Source organism: Podarcis vaucheri, assembly GCF_965113315.1.
Source record: "Podarcis vaucheri genome assembly, chromosome: 11".
NCBI classification, from domain to species: domain Eukaryota; kingdom Metazoa; phylum Chordata; class Lepidosauria; order Squamata; family Lacertidae; genus Podarcis; species Podarcis vaucheri.
Genome location: NC_138749.1, coordinates 43,994,910 through 44,022,330, shown reverse-complemented (window position 1 = coordinate 44,022,330; position 27,421 = coordinate 43,994,910). Strand labels below are relative to the sequence as shown.

Sequence of the window (27,421 nt, the reverse complement as noted above, 5' to 3'; positions counted from 1 at the left end):
AAAATTGCAGGAGCTGCCTGAGTCCAACAGTGCCTTTATTTTTAGGGGGTGTCCATTTTGCAGCTCTAGCGACACTTCAATCACTAGAGCCGGTCGAGGAGCTTCTGGTACTGGCACTTGGGGAAGGGGCACTTTCACTGCTCTTTGGCCTGGCTGCAGTGCCCTGATGGCAACCAGGCGTTGGCTTTTACCTGCTCCGTTTCTCCCTGCTCTTCCCCCTCAACAGTTCCCACCATCCCTTGCCATTCCTTCCTCTGGGGGCAGACTCTGGCAAAGTGGCCTGGCTGTTGGCAGAGATAGCATTTCCGGGCTCCCTTTCCCTCCTTCTTCGCCCCCTCACTGGGCTTTGAAACTGCGCGCGCGCGGGCTGTTCCGATTTCCATCGGCTCTGCCGGCGGGAAAGCTGGCTCAGGAATGTCTGGAATGCGTAACTCCTTCCAACGTTCCCCTCTCCCTTCCCGCCTCTCCAAGGCTCTTGCCTCCTGGCGCGCTCCAATGGTCAGCGCAGATTTGGTCAGCTGATCCATAGACACCGCCCTGGGGCTCCTGGCCAGCTCGTCTTTCACAGCTGAAGAAAGACCTTCTTCAAATAGCATCTGAATGGGTGCTGCCGATAAATCCCACCCCAATCTGTGAATCAGCATGGTAAATTCAGTCCAGTACTCACGGACAGATCTGCTTCCCTGCTTGCAAGCCATTAACTGTCTGCGCACCGCCCCTTCCTCAACGTCGCTGGAAAACATGATATCCATTGCACGAAAAAATTTCATAGTGTCCTTTAGGATATCGTTGTGCGTTGCCATCAGGGGTCGAACCCAGTCTCGCGCGCCCTTCTCAAGATGCCCAATTACAAAAGCAACTCGAGATTCCTCATCAGGGAACTCATCAAACTGGACATTCAGGGCATATTGCATTTCAGTCCTAAAGGCATGGTAATCCTTGGGGTCCCCCCCAAACTTCTGCACCAATCCTGGTACCTTTCTGGGGAACTGAGTGGTTCTCCCCTTCTTGTCTGCATCTTGAGCCCTCCTCTCCTCGAGCCTCGCCGTCTGCAGCGCCAGTTGGACCTCCAATGCTCGGCATCTTTCTTCCAAGCTTGGATCAGCTCCTCCCCCTGCTCCGGCTGGGTCGCTCATGATGCTTTCTCCTGCACAGGCAGCGTACAGAGACTGTCGGACTGCTATTAGGGGATGATTAGCTGCTTGTGCTTAAAATGGTGCCCCTTCAGAGTTTGTGCGGCCCCACAAACCTCTGTGTGTGACAGAGCTCCTCAGACATGTCTGCTCTAGTCACTGTTAGAGTCCGACAGTGGCTGTTTGCGGAAACGCCTCCAACAAAGAAGTTCCTTAACGGAAACACGTCTCCTGGACTCACGACGTGACAGCTTCCGACGAAGCATGGGTCTCCCTGCAATTGCTTCTGACACCTCCCCACTATTTTCACTGGACGTGTCTCTCACCCCTTTCTCCCCCCTGCTTCCTGCCTGCGCTGCTGCATCTCTCTCAGTATCCCTGAGATCCTCCTCCAGAGACCCCGCGCTCCCCCTGCTGGTCCCTGCCTTGGCTGTTGAGTCTCTCCCAGTCTCTGGGAGCCCTATCACCTCCTTTCCCTCTGATGTCAGTTCCCTGACAACCTCCAAGTGCTAAATATGGATTTTCAATGTTCTGATGAGAATATTACTGGAATATTGTGTTTGTAAAGGCGTACCATTGCAGCACTCATGAAAAAACCTGATATGGTTGACTGACCTGACGGTCGCATACCAAAATGATGGTGCGAAAAAACAACCAGATAAAATCCACATGTGTGAACATACACCTCACAAATGGAGGTGGATGTGTTACACTCCAGTCAAGGAAGATGTGAACAAATTAATTTCCTGACAGAACTTTTCCTTCCGTTTAACATAGGCGTAAAAGAGGACTCAACTCTCCCATAAGTCTAAGCTTCCCTCTCTTCCCCCAGAATTCTGCTTGGTTTTTTACATAAAGGAGCAGTAGCATGTTGACTAACAAGAACAAGAACCCAATATATTAAAGTCCACAACTGTTTGGTTGCCTGTGAATCAAGCCTCTTATTTCTAAGGCTCCTGGCTGAGTTGTATGCAGCCTTCTCTAGATGGGGGTCATGCTACCTAAGAAGAGCAGGTTCGTAGTTTGAGAGCCCTCCTGGAGCCACTGCTGTCACATGAGGCATGGTGGCCTTGGTGTCCAACACTGCCTTCTGCCAGCTTCAGCAGGTAAGCCAACTGTGGCCCTGTTTGGACAGGGATAACTTGACTGCAGAGCTCCATGCTCTGGTAACCTCAGGACTGGATTATTGCAATCTTCTTTACTGCTGCTATTGCGACGGTTAGATTGCTGCGGGTTGTTTTTCATTGTACTGCTATAATGATAATTGGCATAGAAATTTCAATATATGCATCTACATAGGGAATCATGTATTCAGATACGCATTGCATGTGCAGTCTACCTCTCCTGTTCAACAGCTGGGGCTCTGTGCATGAAACACTTTCAAAAATGTTACTAATCTGGACTTCCGGGTTGGTGCCTCCGGTAATGGTGGAGTTCCTCTGATCGGGAGGAACTTGCCCCGTGGGAATTTGGGTCTGTACTGCCGCGGCGAAGGTGGAGACCTGTAAAAATCACAGGTGGGAGAAGCCTGTGAACGTGGGATTCGGCGGGCACCTTTTGCGCCTCCCCTACTCGCAGGGGAACCCGGTTTTGGGGACCCGGAGCAACGTGGAGTGAGTGGCGCGGTGCTTCGAATCGTCTGCTTCTTCCACAGAGCGAAGCCGCATAGCTGTTGCCAGAGAGCACTGACTTTTTCCTGTGGACAATTTGACTCCAAAGTAATTACCCTTGAGTAGAGCTGATACGGGAAAATCGGATTCTAAACGTTTAATTTGGTATCGAAACGGGGAGGTTCAAAACAGGAAGTCCGCCTTCCCTATTTGTAAATAGACTGAGGCAAGGAGTCTGTAAGCTGAAGTCTTGGAAAGCCATTTGTAAAAGATTAAATTTCCATTGGCAAAGAGTATAAAATCCCCCTTGGAGGCAGGAGAAGGGGGGGGGAGCTGTGGACTGAGTATGCCTGCAGGAGAGAGTAAAGAGAGTTAAAATACTGCCGCTCTGACCCTGGAAATGGGCTGCTAGTAGGACTGACATTTTGGAATGTCCATTGACAGCACTTAGAACGTTCCTTGACAGTTAGCAAAATAAGAGAGATATATTGTTTCTACTGTCTCCGGCTGCTTCTAAAAAGGAGTAAAAAGTAACTGAAAACTGAAACTAACTTTGGATTGTACGAGTTGCGCTTAAAGGTGACATTGTTGATTATTATAAATAGAAACTGTTTCCCCCTAGTGGAAGTTTCTGAAATTGGTTACTTTATAAGAGCTAGGCTAGGGGAGTTTCCAGCTGCAAGATAAAAACTGTGTGACTCTGGGATTGACCTTGAATTTCTTAAGTGTTATGGTAAATGGAAAGGAAAGAACAGATGAAATGTTGACAGAAGAGGCCTTAGTGGTCGTATTATTGAAAATAAATGACTCGCTGGAACAGCTTCACAAGAAAACAGAAGTGATGAATGTGAAAGCGGACGCTGCAAATAATAAAATCGACTTAGTTGTAGAAAGTTTAAACAATCTGGGACAAAAGGTGAACACCAACACAGAAACCACCCAGAATCTACTTTAATACGGCAAACTGCGGATGAAGTCAGGGAGAAAACCCTTGCTGCTGAATGTAAACCAACACAATTGGAGTGTGAGAGAGCCCCATCCATTCAACATAAGCTGACATTTGTTATGATGGAACTTAAAGAAAAACAGATGAATTTGAGGATTAGAACCCCACCAGAACTGGGAAAGGAAAGTTTGACAGAGCTTCAGGAGGAGACAGGAAAAACCTCTGAGAAAGAGAGGTTTTTTGGGGTCAGTAGGACCGCCAAAAATGTGACTTTATTTAAGGGTAACTGTGAAGGACGTTGGATTGAAGAGAAGGGGGACTGGGAAATATGGTCGAATCTGAAGTTGTTATGGTTGGGCTGAGCTGTTGTGGTGGGGATGAGGGTTGCTGTGTTGCCGGGGATGTTGCTTTCGTGTCAAACAGTGCAAGTTTTGGATGGGAGGGATTGTTTCAGGAGGTGGCAGAGGGATGTTCCTGGATTTGTTTGGCAGGGCAGGAAGTCTTGAGTAAAATTTAAGATATTGACGGATGCTAAAGAAGGAGGTGGACCTGCCCTGCCAGACACCTAAACTTTGTTGTGAATCATCTGCTTTTTGCTGGCTGAGAGAATGGCTGTCTCTTAAAAGCACTGAAGTGTTGGATAATGGCAGATGAAGTTGATGGACTAGACGGAATTGGCGGAAAAGACTGGCAAGATCCGAGACCAGGGAGAAGAGTCGGTGGAAGAAGACTGGGAAAAGTTTAAAGACTATTTATAGAAATATTGTAAAATCAATGAATGTTAGAAGAATGTTGGAATGAAGTTATATGGCTTCAGTAGAAATGTTATAAGGAATTAAGTATAAATAGATTAATAGAGTATTAAAGGAAAATAAGGTTAAAAGGTGTTAAGATAATTATAGGATAGAAAACAGGGGAAGATGGTAAGGAATTGCTGAAATAATTAATAGAAGTGGAATACAAAAAGGGGAGGTGTGAGGAGGCCGTGGAAATATGTGAAAGAAAGATAAGATATTGGAAGTTTCCCCCCTTTTTTTCTTTCTTTTGATGTGTTTTTAAATTGTTTTTGTTTTGTTTTGTTAATTTTTATGTAGTGTTTTTGTATTATAATGTACTTTTTTATTTGTTTTTTGTATGTGTCTAAATTGTTGTAAAAGCAATAAATATTATTATAAAAAAACAAAAATGTTACTAATCTGTTGCTACGCCATTTGGGGGAGAAGCAGGGGTGTGGCTTCAGGCTATGCCACAACCAGGCCCCTGCCAGCTAGCTGATTGGTGGGGTTTTAATTATTTTTAAGGGCTTCATGTGCACAGTGTTGGATTATGTGATTTGCATAAAAAATTGTATGAGCATATGTTAAACTAGTTATAAGATTACATCTTTTAGATTTTCAGATATTGCCGTGTAATACCCCTGATATTTTTTATATTTGTGTGTTTAGTATATACTTATTTTATTAGGCCATATGACAGTAGGCTTTTATAACAGAGTATTTTATCTAGTTGGTGTATAATGAAATGCTCAAACATGCATCTAACAACTCGATCCTGTAAGCTTATTTGAAGATTTGGACATCCTAAATATAGGTTACATGTTCTATAGTGGGGTATTATCCCTTCTTAACATCCCACTAACAAAACTAGCATGATTTCCAATATGCTTTGCATTCATGTTGGGAAGGTCTATGTTAGTGTCAATAAATTGTCGTTCTTTGACCACAGTGGTTAATGTTTACAGGCAACCAAAGCTTACTCATTGCTCAGTAATGTTTCTACTATGAGCAAGAATTGGAACTTCAGCGCTACTTCAGAATTCCACCAAGATGGAACAGTCTAGCACTATAAAAATAAAATGAAGAAGGAATTAAAAAGGAGAGTATAAAAACTCTGATCCATGCATTTGTTAGTTTGTGTTTAGCGTTATGCCTGACAAAAAGATTGCCATTTGACACTTCTGTTTTCTGGCACGGGACTTTTTAATTATAAAAATAATGCACCTTATGTCCAACTGGAAAAGCTATGCTTTTGTATAAAACAGACATTCAGTTTATTATGATTGCTGCTTAGACTGAGTGGACCTCTTTCTGATCCAATATATGACAAATTCTGCAAATTGTGTTTTTACAGAGCTATTTGCAAACTGATGATAATGCATTCATATCTACTTTCCCCTCATAGTTCTCAGTTCGCTTTCCCACCCTCCCCGCAGACACAATCATCTCAAAAACTAAAGATGTACTCCAACAAAAGTCTAGGTGCATAGTGTACTGCAAAGTCCAAGAGAACCACTAAAACCATTTAGTAAAAAATCCTTTTTTCCCTATCTTTCAGGATCACATTGTACAAATCACACTTTAACTGGAGAAAATGAAGGAACTACAAAAATTATTGCACCCTCACCAATAAAAAGGTAGTGATATTATAATTATTACTTTATTTTGACATAAAGTGAATCAGAAAGTTTGAAGCAAGGTATTTGAAATGCCGATAAGTTTGTAAAGGCAGAAAGAACCAGAGGTTGGTTCCAGGCTATTAGCCTTCTTGGATTTGGAAAATCTATGTCCCAGACCCGCATTAGCGAAGCACTTATTCAATGCTCATAAGCAAATAATTAGTCTAGAGTCTACTTCTGTAAACTGCATGTTTGCATTTTGATGCAAAAATGAATGAGAGTTTATTTTGAAAAGCTTGCATTTTAATGGTGCATTATAATTAAGTAGCCATGCCTAACTTTATAAACACAACCGCGGAATTTCACATAAAACAACAAAGAGTCTTGTGACACTTTAAAGACTAACACATTTTATCACAGTATAAGCTTTTGTGGCATATATAGACATGGATCGAAAGCAAGGGGTTAAATAGCAGCTGAACACCATTAGAACTTGTGCATGCAAATGACTCTTTACAGCAGTAGTATTTGGTGATATCACCAATTGCTGCTGTTGCGAAGGGTCATTTTCCTTATATGGAAGCTCTAATTCAGCAACAGGAAACCTGCAGGCATGATTAGGTCCAACAGGGGCCCTAATTTGGCCTGTGAGGCCAAGCCACACCCTGACATTATCCGTCTGTCAGGTTACAAAACAGCAGCTGCTGTGTGGAATGATGGGAAGCCAGAGGTCATTCTGTCTGGGCCTTCTTACTTCTGGACGGGAAGCTTAGACTATGCTCCCCACCTCTAAGCATATAATAATAATTGTAGTAAATTGAAATAACAATTTATTGTTGCTGAATGATAACTAAAAAATCTGCTACCTGGGACAGCTTTCGCCATCTGCCTAATGGTAGGGCCAGATGATTCCCTAGGCCACCAGACCAAGTACTGAATCAACTAATGAGGCCTGTAATGCTGCCTAGGTGGTGCCTCAGAGATTCAGACTGCAGCTCCTTCAGTAGTCCTGCCTTGGTGGGTGAAAAAAGCAAAAAATGTATTGAAGCTTTGCTGTTGAGACTCTGACTTCAGGAGCCCTTGTCTATCATTTTCAGCTAATTTGGTTAAGAGAGTCTAACCTGGTTCCAGGTCTGATAATCACTCTCACAGAACACATTAGAAATCCTTCCCAAGTTAAATTTGTAAGCCCAGTGATCAAAGCTTAACCTCTTGTTGATTGCCGAAAAAAGAACCAATTATCTATCTGTATACACTATAAATTAAGGAGCAGAGATCACACATGAAATTCACATCCTAAGCCTTCTCTGAAAAATCTGAACCAGTTCATCCCCTTCTTAAGTGTTCGGCAGGAGATAATCCTCGTATCTAGAGAGCTGCTGCGATTTAGCATTACTGCTGTGAAATGTGTGTCTGCTACAAATGACAAATAGCTTAGAAATCTAATGCAAACAATTCAACATCCTGGATTAGTTCACTCTGCTTTAAAGCCATATTGGACGTGTACACATACACACACGCAGAAACACAGTTTCCTTAGACATAACAGCATTATGCATATCAATGTTCAGGAAAAGAATCTTCATAAAAACAGACATCAGGACACGATGGGAATTATAATTTGCCTTTCTTTTATTTTAAACTGTATGAACAAGGTGGACAACGTGTAGCAAACAACATAGCTCGCAGCAGCCAAAATATCTAGGCAGGCTCAAAATCCTGATTAAAAATGAAAGCGTTTACCGGCTCCCATATGGATCTCTCAGGGAAGGACGTCCCTGAGCAAGGGAGACTGCCACACAAAAGACTCTCTGAAACTTCTCAGTTTGGGGGCAGGATTATACAGAGGAAGTTGGTCCTTTAGGTAATCAAATTTGAAACCAATATATAAAGAAATTTTCCAGTAGCACCTTAGAGACCAACTAAGTTTGTTCTGGGTATAAGCTTTTGTGTGCATGCCCACTTTTTAGCAAAACCTGTAGAAAGAAATTTTAGAAAGTTTTAACACACCTTTGTATTCCTTCATTTCTATGATTTGATCCTCTTAAGGGATTTATTTTTCTATACTTTATTAGTTTCAAAAAATTAAGAAATGAAAGCAGCCCAGAAACCCAAAGAAGCAAAACCAGTGCACCATGGGAAGAAAACTTCCCACAGAGGTAAGCAGTAGTATGATGCCTCGGAAAGAGGATATGATCTATGCTAAGCAAAGTATATACATTTTAAAAACCTGTGAGTGTACCGCTTTTGACATCCGAACACATTCAGGCTGTGCTGAAAATAGGACAAAAACAAGAGTGTTGGGTAAGCAGGAGAAGCTTCTGCTGCCAATGGTAGAGGTGACCTGTCCTTCCATCCGAAATGTGTATGGGTATGAAACCAATTCCTAGTCCTAGGCATTGCCTGCTAAGTACTGATAAATGAGAGGTTGGAGTGTGCTTGCCCACATTCACCTTAATCTCCACCTTAAGGGCAGCTGCCAGCAGCTCTTCCTTTTTCTTTGACACTGCTGTCCCTGTAGATGGAGAGTTGAGGGGGGGGGAGGAGAAAGAAGGGGCGGGGTTGGCATAGGAAAATGGATTCCCATGTGTCTATGTGGAGTTCCCAGGGATAGGTGTATGTTTGTTGGTGGGGAAGGATAAAGAAGAGTTTGAATTTGATATCCCGCTTTATCACTACCCTAAGGAGTCTCAAAGAGGCTAACAATCTCCTTTTCCCTTCCTCCCACACATCAAACACTCTGTGAGGTGAGTGGGGTTGAGAGACTTCAGAGAAGTGTGACTGGCCCAAGATCACCAGCAGCTGCATGTGGAGGAGCGGAGACGCAAACCCGGTTCACCAGATTACGAGCCTACCGCTCTTAACCACTACACCACACTGGTGTAGTGTTTCCTTATCTCTGTTCCTTTCCCTCAACCACCTCTGGGTAGCTGTATGGAGAGGGCAGAGATGGAGGCTTTGTGGGTGCAGGTGCAAAAATGCTTCAGGTGTACCCATGTGCGCTTCCATATTATGTAAGGGTTGAACACAAATATGTGTAGGAACATGCTGTTCACAATGGGTGATGGTGACAGTGCAGACCCATCCCTTTGCTCCTTCCCACCATGTTTAGCTCTTTTTAAAATAGGAGTGCTTCGGATACAGTGGTGCCCCGCAAGACGAATGCCTCACAAGACGGAAAACTCGCTAGATGAAAGAGTTTTCCGTTTTGGAGGTGCTTCGCAAAACGAATCTCCTATGGGCTTGCATCGCAAGACGAAAATGTATTGCGAGTTCCTGCGGGTTCCCCCCTTTTTCTAAGCCGCTAAGCCGCTAAGCCGCTTATCAGCTGATCCGATAAGCTGATAAGCCGCTAAAAGACGCTAATAGCGCTAATCCGCTAATCCGTCAATGGGCTTGCTTCGCAAGACGAAAAAACCGCTAGACGGAGAGAATCACAGAACGGATTCTTTTCGTCTTGCGAGGCACCACTGTATTTTCCTGGTGAAAATATGTGACACGATTCATTTCATATACAGGGTACATATTCATGTAAACAAGTATTTATGTCTGTAGAAAGATCTACAGATTGTATTACGCAAACACATTTCAGTTGCTCAGAATATAAAGCCCAGTAAATGTATGTTTTTGCATTATTGACCGAGAGGCAAAACTTCAGTACACATACTTGAAGCCATTAGGCTGATGCCAGAAAAAAATAACTCTAGGTGATCCAAGTGTTATGTCATGTCCCCACTTGCATATTTTTCATGTAAATGAACTGTGAATACTTGGTGATTCATTAATATCATTAGGAATTATGGGGCATTAGGTATTTCTTAATGAATATTAATGAACGATATTTGTGGAGAAGATGATATATGCAGATAATAAGGCTGTAATTCTGTTCCTAACAGGGTTCTTTACATCTTTTGACTTCAATGGGCAGTGCAGGACTTGTTTTCAGTAATATTATAAGGAAATGGTGTAGTTGAAGACTTTTGTGTGTGTGCAAAAATCCTCCTATGAATGAATAATGCGCCCCCCCCATTCTGCTTTATGACTAATTCAATCAATTGCATCAGTGGAAATACGTTTAGTGTCTCATAAACATTCATTTCTATACAACTGTTCTTTACTTGCAGAGTTCAGAATAATATATTTAATTTATTCCGAAAAGGCCATAATATATTTCATCTTAGCTTGGCCAAATCTTACCTATGTACCTGTTAAAATGACATGTGCATAAATGTAGAAAATGCCAACATTTGCCTTCACTATCAAAGTAATAATATAAATAAATGAGAGTCTGTCCTTGCAATACTTGCTGTGAAAATCAAGGGGGTTCATCTGTTGACTTTCACTCTTCTTTGACCCTAGTGGGCTTTATAATTCTCCCAGTGACCGCAACAGATCTCCAAAATTCCCTAATTCACGAAGAAGACATCCTTCAGGAGGGAGTGAAAATGAGCCTGGAGTGCCACTTAGACGAAGGTGAGAGTTTGAGTCTTCAATAAAATGTTCCAGTGCACCCTCTCTTCCTAGCAGGAGGTGCTGACATTCAGGGTTCTTGCCAACCAGCAGGGCATTCTGCTCCATTTATCTTTTCCAATGAGCAGTGAACATTCCACAGCTACTGAGCATGCTCAATAGCCATTGAGCTATTTTTGGTTTCCCCATCCCAGTATTTTGTTGTTGTACTTCTGTAAAGCTCGAGCTTCTCCCAAGCCTGTTGATACAGCTCCTTGTGCATCAGCAAAAGGATAGTGGAACTGGGACAACATAATATTTATCATAGCAGGACTGATGCAACAGTGAGAATTTGTCTATTATTCTGTAGCAAAATGTTCCCATTGTTTTCTGTTGTAATTTAATAATATGAGACAAGTTTAATTGTTTTCTGAGCATTGTTCTGCCTGCCTCCTTTCTAGATCACGGTCCCGTTGCAATACCAGCAGTGGTAGTGAATCAGAAAATTCAAACAGAGAACATCGGAAGAAGAGACATAGGTGAATAAGAAATGGTGCCAGCACTCGAAACAAATTGTATAACTTAGTGGTTTTCAACCATTTTGTTTCCACAGCTCCCTTGACCAACTACATTCTTTCTGCAGCATCCCTGTGGGGCTCAAGAGCCCATTTATGTCACCCCTTGCCTACAGAGGCAGCAGCTCCTCACCCCCTTTTAAATACCCTCCCTTGGGGAGTGTTCCCTCAGTATCCTCTCCCCTCTCCTTGGGAGTCTTCTGGCCAACACTGCTGCTGCCCTGGTCTCTGGGTTGCCCTCCCCTCCCCAAAGAGAGATGCCTCCTCCCACTGCCCCACAGGGTCCTGGGAAGCACCCCCTGGCCAGCCCCAGAGGCACCATTTGCCTGTGGAGCTGGTAGCCAGGGCTGCTGCAACAAACAGATGTGCAAGCCTTTGGGAGGAAGAGATGCGAGAGGGCATCAGAGGAGGGAGGGAAGGAAAGAGGGGCAGAGGCCAGTGTTGCCCATGGCACCCCATGGTGATTCAAGGCACTCCATGGTGCCATGGCACACTGGTTGAAAACCACTGGTCTAACTTAGGGCACACTTTGTTTAAATATAAATCTATGTGGATCGTTTTTGCCTTGCTAATCAATTTGTAGAAGCAGGTTTTCCCCCTTGTCACTGTTAGTGAAAACTGGATTTCTTACTCCTGCCCTTTCGGTACTTTAATATTTCACAAATAAACATGGAATATTGGGGTGTCACAGTTTCTAGGTCCTAAACCCCTCAGAGCATTGGACAGCACCGGCCTCACATCCTTTCCTGTCTTCCTGGTAGACCAGAGGCGGCTTGCTCAGCATAGGGGAACAGTGGCTAACACAGCCTACCATTCTCCTTTGTCCTCACTCAAGAGGCAGTCTTGGCCTTTATTCCTTTTGCATGGTGGCTTCCTTTAGGTTCATAAGCCATCAGGAGGAGTCTGAAAGCTTTCAGCCTCTCATCAGCACCACCCAGGCCTGTGCAGAGCTTGTCTGACGCCCGGGTCAGGAGTCTTGTTAGAATACAGTTCTTGGCATGTGTCATGAACTGGCTGGATGTAGAGGACTGTTGGGAGACACCAGCTGGGGATCCCCCAAGGGGATTGGTGGTGGGATGACGATAAGTGATCAGAAGGAGAAGAGAGGGCAGACTGGGAGGAGAAGGTGTCAGAAGCTGAAGAGGCAACAGGGTTTAATGAGCAGGAAGAGGAGGGGGTAGAGAACAGTTCAGACTCCGAGGCTGAAGCGGAGTCTCTAGCCAAGAGACAGAGTGGAGGAAGGCTGCTGAAGAAGCCAGGGAGTTTTCCCCCTCCTGCTGCGACCACCTCTCCTCCCCCATGGACTCCCAGAACACAAAGAGGAATGAAGAGGGAGGAGCAACAAGAGACAAGACAAAGGAGCCTAAGACTGCTGGAGAAGGAACCAGGGGAGGAGCCTTAGAGAGCAGTGGGAAGGTGGGACCTTCAGTCCTTGCAGCTGCTTCATTGGGGCAAGATCCACTGGGAAGAGTTGCTGTGATCATTAGACCTGCCCCGTTTTAGTTTCTTTGAATAAATAGTTGACTTCATGGACATTGGGTGCTTTATTGTTTTATTGCTGACCTATGCCCGGACGCTGAGGTCCAGCGCCGAGGGCCTTCTGGCGGTTCCCTCATTGCGAGAAGCAAAGCTACAGGGAACCAGGCAGAGGGCCTTATCGGTAGTGGCGCCCGCCCTGTGGAACACCCTTCCAGCAGATGTCAAGGCGATAAACAACTACCTGACATTCAGGAGACATCTTAAGGCAGGGAAGTTTTTAACGTGTGATATTTTATTGTATTTTTGGTTTTTATGGAAGCCGCCCAGAGTGGCTGGGGAGGCCCAGCCAGATGGGCGGGGTATAAATAATAAATTATTATTATTATTATTATTACTATGCCTGACTCCAGCTCCTGACAGCATGACAGCGTAAGCACGGCAGGCCCCTGATGAGGCCCTTCAGCCACCTGAGCCCTCTGAGGCCTAGGGCAAGTGTACTCAGCTGCACCCCACCCCGTGCATGGGCGTGACACTACCTGTACCCAAATCCAGCCCATCCATTACGGGCTGAGCTGCTTATGAGCAAGGTGCCAGTCTAGCAACCTTGTCATTCCACAAGGCAAGAGCATAGGGCTTTTCACAAAAGCTGCGAATGAAAAATATGCTTTTAGTTGTACAGAAAATTGCGACATGCAATATTTACTGAGCCCCACTAGTAGAAGTCCATGCAACAACTTCCATTAGCAGAAGGCTTCCCCAGTCTCTTTTGTGCTTCCCTTGCCCCCCCCCAAAAAAAAATTTCAGAACCCTCAGAACAGGAAGAGAGAAGGGATTGTTATGTCTGGCAAGCTGAAATGCTTGCATTAACTTTAACTTCGGTGATAGCGGCAAGTTAAACAGCATGAATATGATTGTGTGTACACATGTATGCATATATGACAGAGAAATCAAATCAATGTAGGTCTTGTCTGTTACCTTATTTCTGGGGCACTGGGAACTACCAGTCAGAGTAGAAAATAGCATACTAGATAAATAGTCTGACCAACTCTAAGGCAGATTTTTTAAAATGTTGTTATGCATGTGATATCTCCCACTGAAATCAATGGGAGTTACAACCTGGACTGGATTATGCCTCATAATGTTCTTTCTCTCACCTGCATGCATGAAAAACATTTTCACAAAGCTGAAGCTGAATGTACTTTCGCAGAAAGTGGTGAAAAATCACTAAAACGCTGATCCATCAGATATTCACTCTTTCCTCAGGGTACGGCAGGAGAATGACATGGTTGATTCAGGTCCCCAGTGGGAAGCAGTGCAGAGGCGGCAAAAAGAGAAGAACCAATCTGATCCCAACCACCGGCGATCCAGGCACAGATCTCGATCGTACGTTAATCCCGCTTGTTATTGTATTGTTATAATACATCTAAAACAATGACTTCTAACAAGGTTTTTACAGCTCTCTACTTTTGCATACGTGAAAGCTACATATTTTATTATCTATCCTCCAAGCGAGAGAAATGTATACATACAGATACGTACGTGTTTTACGTTCATTCATGCAGTTCCTGCCTAATGACAAATGGCAGTTTCAAAATCTAGCATAGAGTCTGCAGAGCGGAGGAAGAGAGATCTATAGTGGAAATGAATTTAAATACTGTCAGCTGCATAATACAATCAATTCAGAACAAATATGTTAGACCTATTAACTCTCATTGCAGGTACAATTCTGGCCAAAATGAAATGAGTCACAAGACAGAGGCTAAAATCAGTCAGTGTTCCACTTTTTATTTTCCTGGGGAAGCAACCAGACTTCAGTTGCTTAGTTTCTCACTTACTATATCTCGTTCCAAAGGTTTATAGATTACTTATTTTTATGTTGTAATACATGGCACTCTTTGAAAAAGAATCAGAGTGTGTTATTTTGGAAATCTCAAAAATGTCCTAGACTCCTATTATCTACAAAACCTGCCACTATTTTTAAGCATCATTTTCATGCTGAATTTTTAACAATTGCTACACAGTTTGCTGAATGTACAGATTACCCATTCCAAATTGTACACTGATTTTTAAAAACTGGCATATTTAAAAATGTGGAGAGTGTTCTTGTGTATTTTTCCTATCTGATTCATGTTTGCCATGTAAGTGTGATTAGATAAACACGCTTTGTGAATCTTAGATATTGGTTCTATGGGAAAAAATGAAACAAGACTGATAGGAGTTTGAAAAAAATATGCTGAACAGTTCCAGGGTCGTGGGTGGAAAACATAACCTTAGGGAGTTGTTGAATTCTGGCTCAGAAAGACCCCCAAATTGCCCCACCTACTTTAGATACATTTCCAAAAATAGATTGCATGACTTATAGTTTATATCCATGACTATAGTAATTGTTTAAGAACTCAGCACATGACTTTATGTAAATTTCCTACAAGACAGCCCTTTCTACTAATGAAATACTTCTGGGAGGAAACTGTGAGAATCAGATCAATAACTGTGTTAAAAGTATGTATTGGCATCTTGAAGATGGCACAGAAATGCTGCCTTAACTCAATACACATGCAGGCATAATTTAAATGGCATTTGCAAACCATCTCATTTGTATTGAGAGAGAGCATAAATCAAAGTGGGGGACATTCCTTTGTACTGCAAGACTAGAGTGCTTCAGATTTTCAGAATAATTAAGTATACCAAGTCTTGTACATTTTGAGAAAAACCTGCTCTGCCTCAGAACTGCTGTTCCGCAGGAAGGTTTTTTTGTTTTTGATTTAACTTTCCACTTAATTTTGTTGGATGAACTTGTTACTTAAACGAGCCGGCACAGGCTCCCTCTTGTGGTCAATTTGAATATTATAAATGAGTTTATAATTTGACAGCCTGATAACTGACTAGTTTTCCAGGCTTTTTCTTTGACTGAAAAAAATGTAATGCAATAGGAAAAAGCATTACAAAGTGGTACAATGAATGAAACGACTATATAGGGAGTAAGAAAGCTGCTGTCCATGGCTTCTTGCAGGGGTATTTTCTGTCCTGAATCCTTTTTAATTGGAGATGCCAGGGACTGAATCTGGGACTTTAGACATGGAGAGCATTTGCTCTGCTAATGAACAGTTTCACCAATGTAAGTCAGAAGCCTCTGGTCTTCCAGATGTTGATGAACTATAGGTCTCATCATCCCTGCTACTTGGAGACGAAGTCTCAACATCAGCTGGAAGCCCAATGATTCCCCCACCCATGCTCTAAACCAGGGTTTCCCAAACTTGGGTTTCCAAGCTGTTTGTGGACTGCAATTCCCATCATCCCTGACCACTGGTCCTGCTAGCTAGGGATGATGGGAGTTGTAGTCCCAAAAAAACCCCCAGCTAGAGGCCCAAGTTTGGGAAACCCCGCCTAAACTAATCCCATCCAGGTTTGTGGAGTTATGCCATAGAAAATGATTGTCTGACACTGACATAGATTAATGCCCATTGGCCTTGATCTGTAAAACCACACACTTAGCAGTAATAGTGCACCCTCTGTGCTACGCTTGCAGACTCTTAAGGGCTGGAGACCAGCAGCCTGTCGTTAGTGATGGATGAGGGGGGGTAAGTGTGTCAAAGGCCCCCTCAAGCCCCACCTGCAACAGCCAACCAGCATTGCTTCGTGCCTGTTTTGGTACAGCAGAGTGACCAAAATGAAAATCTTTCCTGTAGTTTCTCTTGCCCTGCTGCACGAAATACATTTGAAAGAGACACCTGCTATCACTCTGACAATGAAAGCTGTCTTTAGCGTCATTTAAACACTTAAGTTTTAGATGCATTTTAAGAGAGTCAGGGTTAACTTTTTAAATGCTTGAATATACCTGGTCATCTGATTTTAATTGGCTTAATAAGGGATATTACTGATCTGGTGTGGGTGTGTGGGTTTGTGTTTGGGATGCGTGTGTTGTGTTTTGTCTGGGGACGGGGTGAGAAAGGTGAAAAGAAGTTTCTTTTTACGACAACAGCGAACATAAAAAGCTCAATGTTCTAGTGCTGTGGGGATCGTTTCTAAGAGTTCAAGCAAAACATCTGTGTTGCCAAAGGGCTTTTTAGAATTAAGAATAGCTGTAAAAAAAAATCCATAGTTAAAAGCACAAAACGTTGCCTGGTTGCAAATCATAAATTCTTGTTGAATTATTAATAAAGGTGGAAATGCAAGCAAAAAAAAAAAAAAAAAAAGGTAATACAGACAACCAGCATATAGGAGCTGGTTAAAGTTTCTTTTAAAAAATAAATAAAATGAAAATAAAAAGCCACACGCATACCTCTCTCCTGATTAAATTCCAGTGCACCACAGATTTCTTTTAGAACTGCAGGCTTGCACAACTTTCAGCTCCCCATGCTGAATACAGACCACCAGCCATGTAGTTGAGTATTTCGCTCATGACTTTATAGTCCTGGGCAGGCAGAAAACTGTGAAGTTCACTGAGCCACTGATGGTTTGCTGTACAAGCATTGTGCACTTTGGAATTTTGAGTCATAAGTTGTGCAGGGCTGCTTTGGGGTTTGATGGAAGCTCCCTCATATCAGCTCTGATCCTAGTGGGATTCTTCAGCTGTTACTGAAGCTAAAAGGGCATTGCAAGTCGAGCAAAGTCAACCAGACCCAAAAAATCACAATTATGAGTATAGTGTACTAGTTTTGTGCCAGTTCAGGCCATCTAGGGTTTTAGGTTTATGCACAAATGTCTTTGAGTGCCTGAATACTCCCTAAGCAAGCCTACTGTTCATTTGAGCTACTCCTTGTATACATTATTGGGACACGGGTGGCACTGTAGGTAAAAGCCTCAGCGCCTAGGACTTGCCGATTGAAAGGTCGGTGGTTCGAATCCCCGCGGCGGGGTGCACTCCCGTCTTTCGGTCCCAGCACCTGCCAACCTAGCCGTTCGAAAGCACCCCCGGGTGCAAGTAGATAAATAGGGACCGCTTACTGGCGGGAAGGTAAACGGCGTTTCCATGCACTGCGCTGGCTCGCCAGATGCAGCTTTGTCACGCTGGCCACGTGACCCGGAAGTGTCTCTGGACAGCGCTGGCCCCCGGCCTCTTAAGTGAGATGGGCGTACAACCCTAGAGTCGGACACGACTGGCCTGTACGGGCAGGGGTACCTTTACCTTTACCTGTACACATTAAAGGAGAAAGGAGTGATGTATGCAAGCATGCTGATTGGTGCTGCTGTACTAGCAATGTGGCTGGAATGAGATCCTGGTCCCAGTCATCTGTTGCTTGCTCCCTTTGCAACAGCTGTCTTGGTGGGGATGGAGAACCTGCCACCCTCCAGAAGTTGTTGGACTTGACTCAGCTCCCATCAACCCTAGCCAGCATGGCCACTAATCAAGAATGATGGGAGTTGCAGTCCAGCAACAGGTTCCTCATCCCTTGCTAAGAACAGGCCATTAGGAACTGGAGAGCAGCTACATTCTGTTTTTCAGTGGAGGCTTAATGGCAATATTTTATACTATGCAGGACATGTCGCGTAAAACCTTGCCTCCATTCTGCTACATCCTTATCATGTGTCTATGCGTATTATTGCCGCTGGTAGCATGCTAACATGCAGCAAAGCCCAGTTTTCCTAAAACATAAGGACAGACTTAACCATCTTTTCTTTTCACTCACATAAAGGTGGTTTGAAAGGGAAGGTGGGGCTTATAGCATGCATGCAGTATCACCACTGTGTCCAAATACAGATTTCTTAATATGGTTTCACTGTAAAAGTAGCAGAACTAAACAGCCCATTTATTATGAAAGAAGAACCGGCTACATTGCAGAGACACATGTAAGCTTATTTAGTGGAGTGAAGAATGACTTATTCTATAATGATCATCATCATTGCATTTAAGCCACTGAGTGCAGATGAATGTGATGAACCTCCTTAGAATAATCAAAAGCTGAAGTTCATCCCACCCCCGTGTCTTTCTTACAACCTATAATGCCCTCCAGATTTTGGATTTCAGCCCCTATCATCCCTGTCCCTTGGCCACGCTGGCTGTGGTTGGGGGAATTTGAAATTGCCAACAACTAGTGGGCGCCATTTTGGCACCTCTGCTCTTATCCCTATGGCTGCTGTCAGTAGAAGGGCCCACCTGAATCAGTTTCATTTTTCATGAAGTACCAATATCACATAATCTAGTGGATAGCATGGTCTGTGAGCATGCCAAGCACACTGAGCCTCAGGGCATTCCCTCACCATGGTAGCTGGGGCATAAACATTATCAAAGCCACTCGCTCCCCCTTCCCAGTGAATCATGGATTGCTTATGCACATTCCCTGGAGCCTTGAGTATTATAGATTCAGAAGGGATTGCCAGTCCCTCGGGATATGTGCAGAGTACACAGCTGCTGCTGCTGCTGCTTTGCATGAATGGGACCAAAAGGAAGAATAAAGCAATTCAACATTCAGGGCTGGAAGGTACTATTAACCCTTCCCCCAGTGTTAAGTAATGCATCAGGCTTCTGCCTTAGGGAAGGCAAAGGCACTGGGAGGGGGAAATGAATGAGGAGGAGAAGAAAGGTGAAAGACACAAACAGCATTAAAATAATCCATGGCATTGACAGCCTTGGGGTAAAAAGAGTGAGAAATTGGGGCATCAGTTTCTTGTGCTGGGTAGTCTTTGTATGAAGGTGGTATTATTACAACAGATGCACATGCACACTTTAGTTGACTGTCAGCTGAGATATCACCATTAACCCTGCTCTCCAAAAAAAACCCATTTGTTTTCCAGCTAATAGAACATAGGAGGGGAAAACAAAGCTGAAGTGGTTCCATTTTTATGAGCAGTTTAGTCAAACAGTTGCCTGGAGGAATAATAATAATAATAATAATAATAATAATAATAATTTATTATTTATACCCCGCCCATCTGGCTGGGTTTCCCCAGCCACTCTGGGCGGCTTCCAACTGAATATTAAAAACAGTACAGCTTCAAACATTAAAAACTTCCCTAAAGAGGGCTGCCTTCAGATGACTTTTAAAAGTAAAATAGTTGTTTATTGCTTTGACATCTGGTGGGAGGGCGTTCCACAGAGAGGGCGCCACTACTGAGAAGGCCCTCTGCCTGGTTCCCTGTAACTTGGCTTCCCGCAGTGAGGGAACCGCCAGAAGGCCCTCGGAACTGGATCTCAGTGTCCGGGCTGAACGATGGGGGTGGAGACGTTCCTTCAGGTATACAGGACCGAGGCCATTTAGGGCTTTAAAGGTCAGCACCAACACTTTGAATTGTGCTCGGAAACGTACTGGGAGCCAATGCAGATCTCTCAGAACCGGTGTTATGTGGTCCCGGCGGCCACTCCCAGTCACCAGTCTAGCTGCCGCATTCTGAATTAATTGCAGTTTCCGGGTCACCTTCAAAGGTAGCCCCACGTAGAGCGCATTGCAGTAGTCCAAGCGGGAGATAACTAGAGCATGCACCACTCTGGCAAGACAGTCCGCGGGCAGGTAGGGTCTTAGCCTGGTAGACAGCTGCCCTGGACACAGAATTAACCTGTGCCTCCATGGACAGCTGTGAGTCCAAAGACAAACTGTGGTTCAGACTCAAACTACTTAGTCAGAATAGGACATTTCCATATTCAGCTAGGTTTTACTCAGAGTTAACCCACTGAAATTAATGGATCAAGCTTAGTCGTGTTTGTTAATTTCAGTGGGTGTACTCTGAACACCACCCCATGTCATGAAAACATAAAGCTTAATTCTCTGCAAAAATGTTAGCTAGTTGCATCACTATTCTTAGTTCAGGGTTTTGTCTTTGCTCTAGGATTATGCATTTGATGAAATGACATATTTCTGTTTGCATTTATGTAGGAGAAGTCCAGACGTGCAAGCAAAGGAAGAATTGTGGAAACACATTCAGTAAGTATGTCTGCAGGGGTGGGGAAGCTTCCATAGAAAAATACAGATCTATTTTTATGCATGTGGTTGTATAACTTATTTTTTGTGTGCAATCCTTTTCTAGAAAGGAGCTTGTGGACCCATCTGGCATGTCTGAAGAACAATTAAGAGAGATTCCATATACTAAAATAGAGTAAGTTGTGTTTTTCTCCTAGAGAACAGAGAACTCCTAGAGAACTCTGAGATTTGTATTGGAAAGAATCATGCAAGATTGGAGAGAGCTGCAAAGTTCTGTCTTAAATAATGAGGCACAATCCACTGTGAACATCGCTCAGACCTTAAACAGAAGTGAATCTCTGAGCTCCATTTCATTTCAGCCAGGCGTATATGTGTTGTGTTGCCAATAAATTGTACTTTTAAGAACGCTCCTCCACTTGTAGCTTAGTTCTCTGCAGTCTGCCACTCCCTCACAAATTCCACCCCCTAGTAAGCCTTAATGGCAGAAGTGAGCCTCACTTTGAATGAAATGAAATGAAATTTATTATGGTCCCAGACCAGATTCACATACTGTACCAAGCGAACACAAAACACAGCAGAATTAAGTCCGAATTAACTATCAAACATAACAATAAACAATAGGAATATGACAGCCATTATAAATGTGGTTTAGGTCTTAGTCTCTAAAATATTATTAACTAGAGTTTGCATCTGAGGCCTTAGTCTTTGTAATAGCACAACTTGTTCCCTGAGTTTTATGGCAGCCGTGCAAAATTTGGCCACCCTTAGCGTGATCTCTGGATCCTTCTCCTCTATCAGGGATTTTAAGCACTGAGGTTCAGACCCACTTGGAATTTTCTGTATAACAGGGGTGATAAAGACTGAGCGTATATCCTCATAAAAACGACATCATAGCAAGACATGAGAGACGGTTTCCACATCTGTCAGGCCACAGGGGCAGACTTGCTCTGCATATGGTTTACCCACATATCACTTTGAAAGAAAATCACCTTAGGGAGCAGACCATAACAAGATAAACAACAGACAGAGCAAAGGGGTTTCACATTCCTTACCCATTACAGACCTTGTGCTGTTTACATCAAAACCCACCACCCTCCCCACCTTGTGCAGTTGGGACCAACCTGGATTTACACAGAGAACTTACATCATCTTGTCTAGTTTGGCTCTCAGTGGCATCCCCTATGCTCCCGTCAAGTTTGCTGAACAGCACACAGAATAATGCTGAAAATCTATTTTTTTTTTAAAAGATTTTTATTGGTTTTACAAAAGTTTTTATAACAAACAAACATTAAAAAAAAAACAAAAGACAAACAAACAAGTATAATTTCATAATGTCCTTTCATAAACTTCTTTCCTCGGACTTCCCCATACCTCCCCTTTCTGCATCCTCATGTCCAAATTTTTATAGCAACTTGTAAATGTTTTTTCCCGTCCTAATTCATCATAGTCCTTTCTTGATCTAATCTTATATTGCTGCAACCCTTTCTCTCTGTAAAATCTCGACATTCTAAGATTCATCAAGTTTATAATAGTCCTTAAGGTAAATCTTAAATTTCTTCCAGTCTTCTTCCGCAGTCTCCTTTCCCTGGTCACGGATTCTGCTCGTCATTTCCGCCAATGTCATATAGTCAATCACTTTCATCTGCCATTCTTCCAAGGTGGGTAGATCTTGTGTCTTCCAATACTTTGCGATCAGTATTCTTGCTGCTGTTGTTGCATACATGAAAAAAGTTCTATCCTTCTTTGGCACCAATTGGCCGACAATGCCCAAGAGAAAGGCCTCTGGTTTCTTAAGGAAGGTATATTTAAATACCTTTTTCATTTCATTATATATCATTTCCCAGAAAGCCTTAATCTTCGGGCATGTCCACCAAAGATGATAAAAAGTACCTTCAGTTTCCTTACATTTCCAACATTTGTTATCAGGCAAATGGTAAATTTTTGCTAGCTTAACTGGGGTCATGTACCACCTATAGATCATTTTCATCACGTTTTCCTTTAAGGCATTACATGCCGTAAATTTAATACCGGTGTTCCACAACCTTTCCCAGTCAGCAGACATAATATTATGACCAATGTCCTGTGCCCACTTAATCATAGCTGATTTGACTGTTTCATCTTGTGTATTCCATTTCAACAGCAGGTTATACATTCTTGACAAATTTTTAGTATTGGGTTCTAACAGTTCTGTCTCAAGTTTTGATTTTTCCACCTGGAAGCCAATTTTCCTGTCTTGTTTAAAAACCTCCATTATTTGATAATAGTGGAGCCAATCTTGTACTTTGGGTTTTAGTTTTTCATGGCTCTTTAATTTCAATTTCTCTCCATCCTGTTCTAAAATCTCACAATACTTTGGCCATCCGACCTCCATATTGACTTTCTTGTGTGCCTTAGCCTCTAAAGGTGACAACCATCTAGGGGTTTTGTTTTCCAACAGATCTTTATATCTCATCCAAACATTAAACAGCGCTTTCCTAACAATATGATTTTTAAAGGCACTATGCACTTTAATTTTGTCATACCATAGATATGCATGCCAACCAAATGCATTATTGAAACCTTCTAAGTCCAAGATATCTGTATTCTCGAGGAGCATCCATTCTTTTAGCCAGCAGAATGCTGCTGCTTCATAGTACAATTTTAAGTCCGGCAGGGCAAATCCCCCTCTTTCTTTTGCATCTGTTAGTATTTTATATTTTATTCTGGGCTTTTTGCCCTGCCAGACAAATTTCGCAATGTCTTTCTGCCACCTCTTGAAACAGTCCATCTTGTCAATAATCTGCAAAGTTTGAAATAAGAATAACATTCTAGGCAATACATTCATCTTAATCACTGCAATTCGGCCTAACATTGACAATCTCAAATTTGACCATATTTCTAGATCTTTTTTAATTTCTGACCAACATTTTTCATAGTTATCCTTATACAAATTCAAGTTTTTAGATGTTAAATTAACCCCTAGATATTTCACCTTCTTAACCACCATCAAACCTGTCTCTTCTTGAAACTTATTCTTCTCCATGTCTGTTAGATTTTTCCCTAAGACTTTAGTTTTTTGTTTATTCAATTTAAATCCAGCTACCTGTCCAAATTGTTGGATTATTTCCAACACTCTTTTTGTACTAGTGTTTGGCTCTTGCAAGGTCAATACCAAGTCATCTGCAAACGCTCTTAACTTATAATGTTTGGCTCCGACCTTTACACCTTTAACTTGCTGGTCCTCTCTAATCATGTTCAGCAACACCTCCAGGACCGAAATAAAAAGCAATGGAGAAATTGGGCACCCCTGTCGTGTTCCTTTTTCTATCTTAAGTTCCTCAGTTATTACATTGTTTACAATCAACTTAGCTTTTTGTTCGGAATATATTGCACCCATACCATTCTCAAATCCTTGTCCTACCCCCATCCCATGAAGATTCTTTTTCATAAAACTCCAAGAAATATTGTCAAAGGCTTTCTCCGCATCCACAAATATCAAAACTACCTTAGTATTTATGTTCACCTCTAACTTTTCCAAAATGTCTATTATATTCCTAACATTGTCTGAGAGGTGTCTCTTTGGGAGAAAGCCTGCTTGGTCTCTGTGAATCTTCTCCATCAGTACTCTTTTGAATCTTTTTGCTAAAATGTCTGCAAAAATTTTGTAATCCACATTGAGTAACGAAATTGGGCGGTAGTTCTTCAGTTGAGTCTTTTCGGTCTCTGTCTTTGGTATGAGTGAAATATATGCTTCTTTCCACGATTCGGGTGCCCTTTTTCCCTCTAAGATCTCGTTACAGACGTCCTTTAACGGTTGTATCAGCCATTCCTTTAAAGATTTGTAATATCTGGAAGTCAGTCCGTCTGGCCCTGGAGATTTGCCCAATTGCATGTCCTGAATGGCACCCTCTATCTCTTGTTCTGTAATTCTCTGGTTTAGATCCATCTTGCTTTGATGAGAGATTTTCTGTAATCCAAATTTATTAAGGAATTTATCTATGTCCTCTTCATTTTGTAGTCCTTGAGAATAAAGTTTTTTAAAATAGCTCACAAAACAATTTCTTATCTCGTTGGGTTTAGATATAGTCTTTCCGTCCACTTCTAAACTTGTAACTGTATTTAATTTCTGTCTTTTCTTTAGTTGCCATGCCAAAAGTTTACCACATTTGTCTGCCGACTCAAATGTCTTTTGTTTCATTTGCTTTATTTTCCACTCTATCTCTTGGTTCATCAATTCCATATATTGTGTTTGATATAACTTAATCTCCCTTAAAATCTCCTGGGACTTTGGTTTTGATCTTAATTTTTTCTCTCCTTCTTTTATCTTTTCCAAAAGTTTTTCCTTTTTCTCATTCTGCTTTCTCTTCTTTATTGAGTTTTGTTGAATCAAAAATCCTCGCATCACAGCTTTACTTGCGTCCCAGATCACTCTTTTTTCCACATCGCCCTTTAGATTAATTTCAAAATAGTCCTTTAGAGTTTTTTGGGCCTTCTTGTGGATCTCTCTATCTCGAAACAGGGTGTCATTCATTCTCCATCTAAACTGACCAGTTGTTGTAAATTTCATTTCCATCTTCACGGCGTTATGGTCGGAGCAGGTTTTTGGGCAGATTTCTACCTTCTTAATCTTCGGAGCCATTCCACTAGTAACCCATATTTGGTCGATTCTGGTCCAGGTCATCTTTGCTTGGGAGAAAAAGGTTCCCTCTCTTTCAAGAGGGTTCCTTGTTCTCCAGATGTCTATTAAGTCCATATTTTCAGTCATTTCAAAGAAGGTCTTCGGGAGTCTCCCTTCTTTAGTAAGTGTCAATCTTTGTGTCTTGTCCATGTTTGTAGAGACTACGCCATTCATATCTCCCATGATTATCATATTATATTCCAAATAGTCCATCAAGGTTTCATGAAGTTTTTTGAAGAATTCTGCTTTACCTTCATTTGGTGCATAGATCCCAATTATCAAAAATTTTTCTCCTTGTACCTGTATCTCCACCGCTAAATATCTTCCTTGTTCATCCTTGAACATCATTTTTGGGGCCCACTTCTCTTTTACATAAATCACAACTCCTCTTTTTTTCACTTTGTCCGACGAAATAAATTCTTGTCCCAATCTTTTATTTATAAGCAGTCTCCTGTGAGCTCTAGTTATATGAGTTTCCTGTAAGCAAATCAAGTCCAGTTGTTCTCTGTACAAAATATGGAATACTTGTCGTCTCTTCAAAGGCATGTTCATCCCATTACAATTCCAACTAAGGAATTGCAGGGCCATCTTGTTATTTTTCTGGTATTCCTCCAACAGCTCCCAATTGTTGTTCCTCCTCTGTTGGTGGTGGAAGGTTCTGTCCAAACGAGAGGTTCAAGATGTCTATTACACTCTTTTGCTCAGCAATTGGGTCTACAGTTCCTTTCTGTAAGTCTTCTTGATTTCTTTGCAGGAACCTGTCTTTATCCTGTATCGTCTTTATTTTCACCTTCTTCCCCCTGTAATCAAAAGACAATCCCTGTGGAAATTCCCACCTGAAGAGAATGGTGTTCTTCTTCAGCAGGTAGACCAAATCCTTATAAGAAGCTCTCAAGTCCAGAATGTGTTTAGGAATATCTTTAAAGATCTGTATCGGTGAGTTCCCGATTTGTAAGGCTTTTTCAAAATGCAGTCTTAAAATTTTGTCTCTTTCCTCCTTCGATCTCAAGGTAATCAAACAGTCTCTCGGTGCCTTTCTGTTCTGTTTTTTGCCCAGTCTAAATGCTGTTGTAATTTTAAATTCGTCTTCCTCTAGATCTTCCCAGGCGTCAGCAAACTCTTGCGTTAAGAAGTCCGTAAGATTATCTCCTTCGTCCTCTGGAATTGATCGTAATTTCAAATTCCTTTCTTTTCTTTGTAGTTCCCACAATGCCAGAGTTGCGTCGTGGTCATAGACCTTCCTGGCAATCGGTTCTAATTTTTCTTGGGTCTCTCCAGCAATAGTTCTGGCTTCCTCCGCAATTTGACGTGTGGCGGAATTTTCTTGCGTAAGCCTGTTTATAGATTCTGTATTCAGATCAAGTCTTGTTGTTAAATCTGTCAATTTCTGTGAATTCTCTGTCAATTTCTTGGTATTTTCTGCCGTCTGCTTTGTTAGATTCTCCAGAGATTGGTTTATCTTAAGAAGGGCTTGCGACACTGCATCCATGGAGACTGCTGTACCTTTTTCTTGTCCTGTTGTCACTGTAGGGGTTATGCCTGAGATCGAGCCTCTTTTCTTTTGTTGCTGTAGCTGTTGTTGATGTTGCCTTGTCTTGGCTCTCGTGCTTATCTCGTCTGCTGGGCCACTCATATCCCAAGGTCGTTTCCCACGGGAGTCTTCTCCTAAAGGAAAATTCCACTGTCCCAAGGTATAGCAACTTTTAATTTACCCTCTAGAGGGAGCAAATCAAAATGTCCACAAACAAAGACAAAGAGTATTTAAAAAGCAAGTATATCAGGAGGCTTCTATATGTATATTGCAACACTTTCCCAATAGATACAGTCCCAGCCTTCCCTGATATATTGTAGCCACAGAGTCCCAAAACTTTGTATCAAGTAAGCAGTAAGACTTCCACTTTGTTACTTTCACAGGAATCTAGAGTCAGTTCAGTGTTCCTTTGTTTTATAAGCAGTTTGTGCCAGGTTGGAGGCTGCAGAGAATTTCCTTTTCCTTTAAATTGATCATGCAGCTTATGAAGTCGCTTTTTCCTCCCCTCTGCCCTGCAAGCTAGAGGGGATAGTCAAAGTCCAGATGTCGGATTCAAGCAGTTAAAAACAATATCCCATACGGATGCAGCTTAGTAACTTTCGTTGCTTTAATTGTCATGCAGTCGGGGGAAGGCAGACTTCCTTAATTTTTGCCTTTCCCGTTTTCAGCTTAATTTCAAGTAGTTTTGACACGAATAGAGGTTCAATCTTACTCACGGGTCTTTTTTGTCCAAATTATTCAGGAAGGAATCGGCGCTCTCCACTAATGGCGACGCGGCTTCACCCTGCGGGCT

At 42.4% G+C, this 27,421-nt stretch overlaps 1 protein-coding gene and 1 long non-coding RNA gene across 4 annotated transcripts in view; one reads left to right on the top strand and one right to left on the bottom strand.

Moving 5' to 3' along the window:
- LOC309514509 overlaps window positions 1–27,421 on the bottom strand; it is a 266,727-nt gene that overhangs the window by 125,714 nt on the left and 113,592 nt on the right. The gene's annotated exons all lie outside the window — the stretch shown is intronic.
- The window catches only part of EPB41L4A (erythrocyte membrane protein band 4.1 like 4A), a 111,376-nt gene that overhangs the window by 78,401 nt on the left and 5,554 nt on the right, over window positions 1–27,421 (top strand). For all 3 annotated transcript variants that reach the window (XR_014211984.1, XM_082191577.1, XM_082191578.1), the window contains exons 14-20: window positions 6,024–6,102; window positions 8,160–8,243; window positions 10,444–10,557; window positions 10,995–11,072; window positions 13,851–13,970; window positions 20,396–20,443; window positions 20,547–20,615. Coding sequence is in view for 2 of the 3 variants with exons in the window: in XM_082191577.1 (XP_082047703.1) it covers window positions 6,024–6,102; window positions 8,160–8,243; window positions 10,444–10,557; window positions 10,995–11,072; window positions 13,851–13,970; window positions 20,396–20,443; window positions 20,547–20,615 (592 nt within the window). In the remaining variant the exon portion in view is untranslated. The remainder of the gene's footprint in view (window positions 1–6,023; window positions 6,103–8,159; window positions 8,244–10,443; window positions 10,558–10,994; window positions 11,073–13,850; window positions 13,971–20,395; window positions 20,444–20,546; window positions 20,616–27,421) is intronic.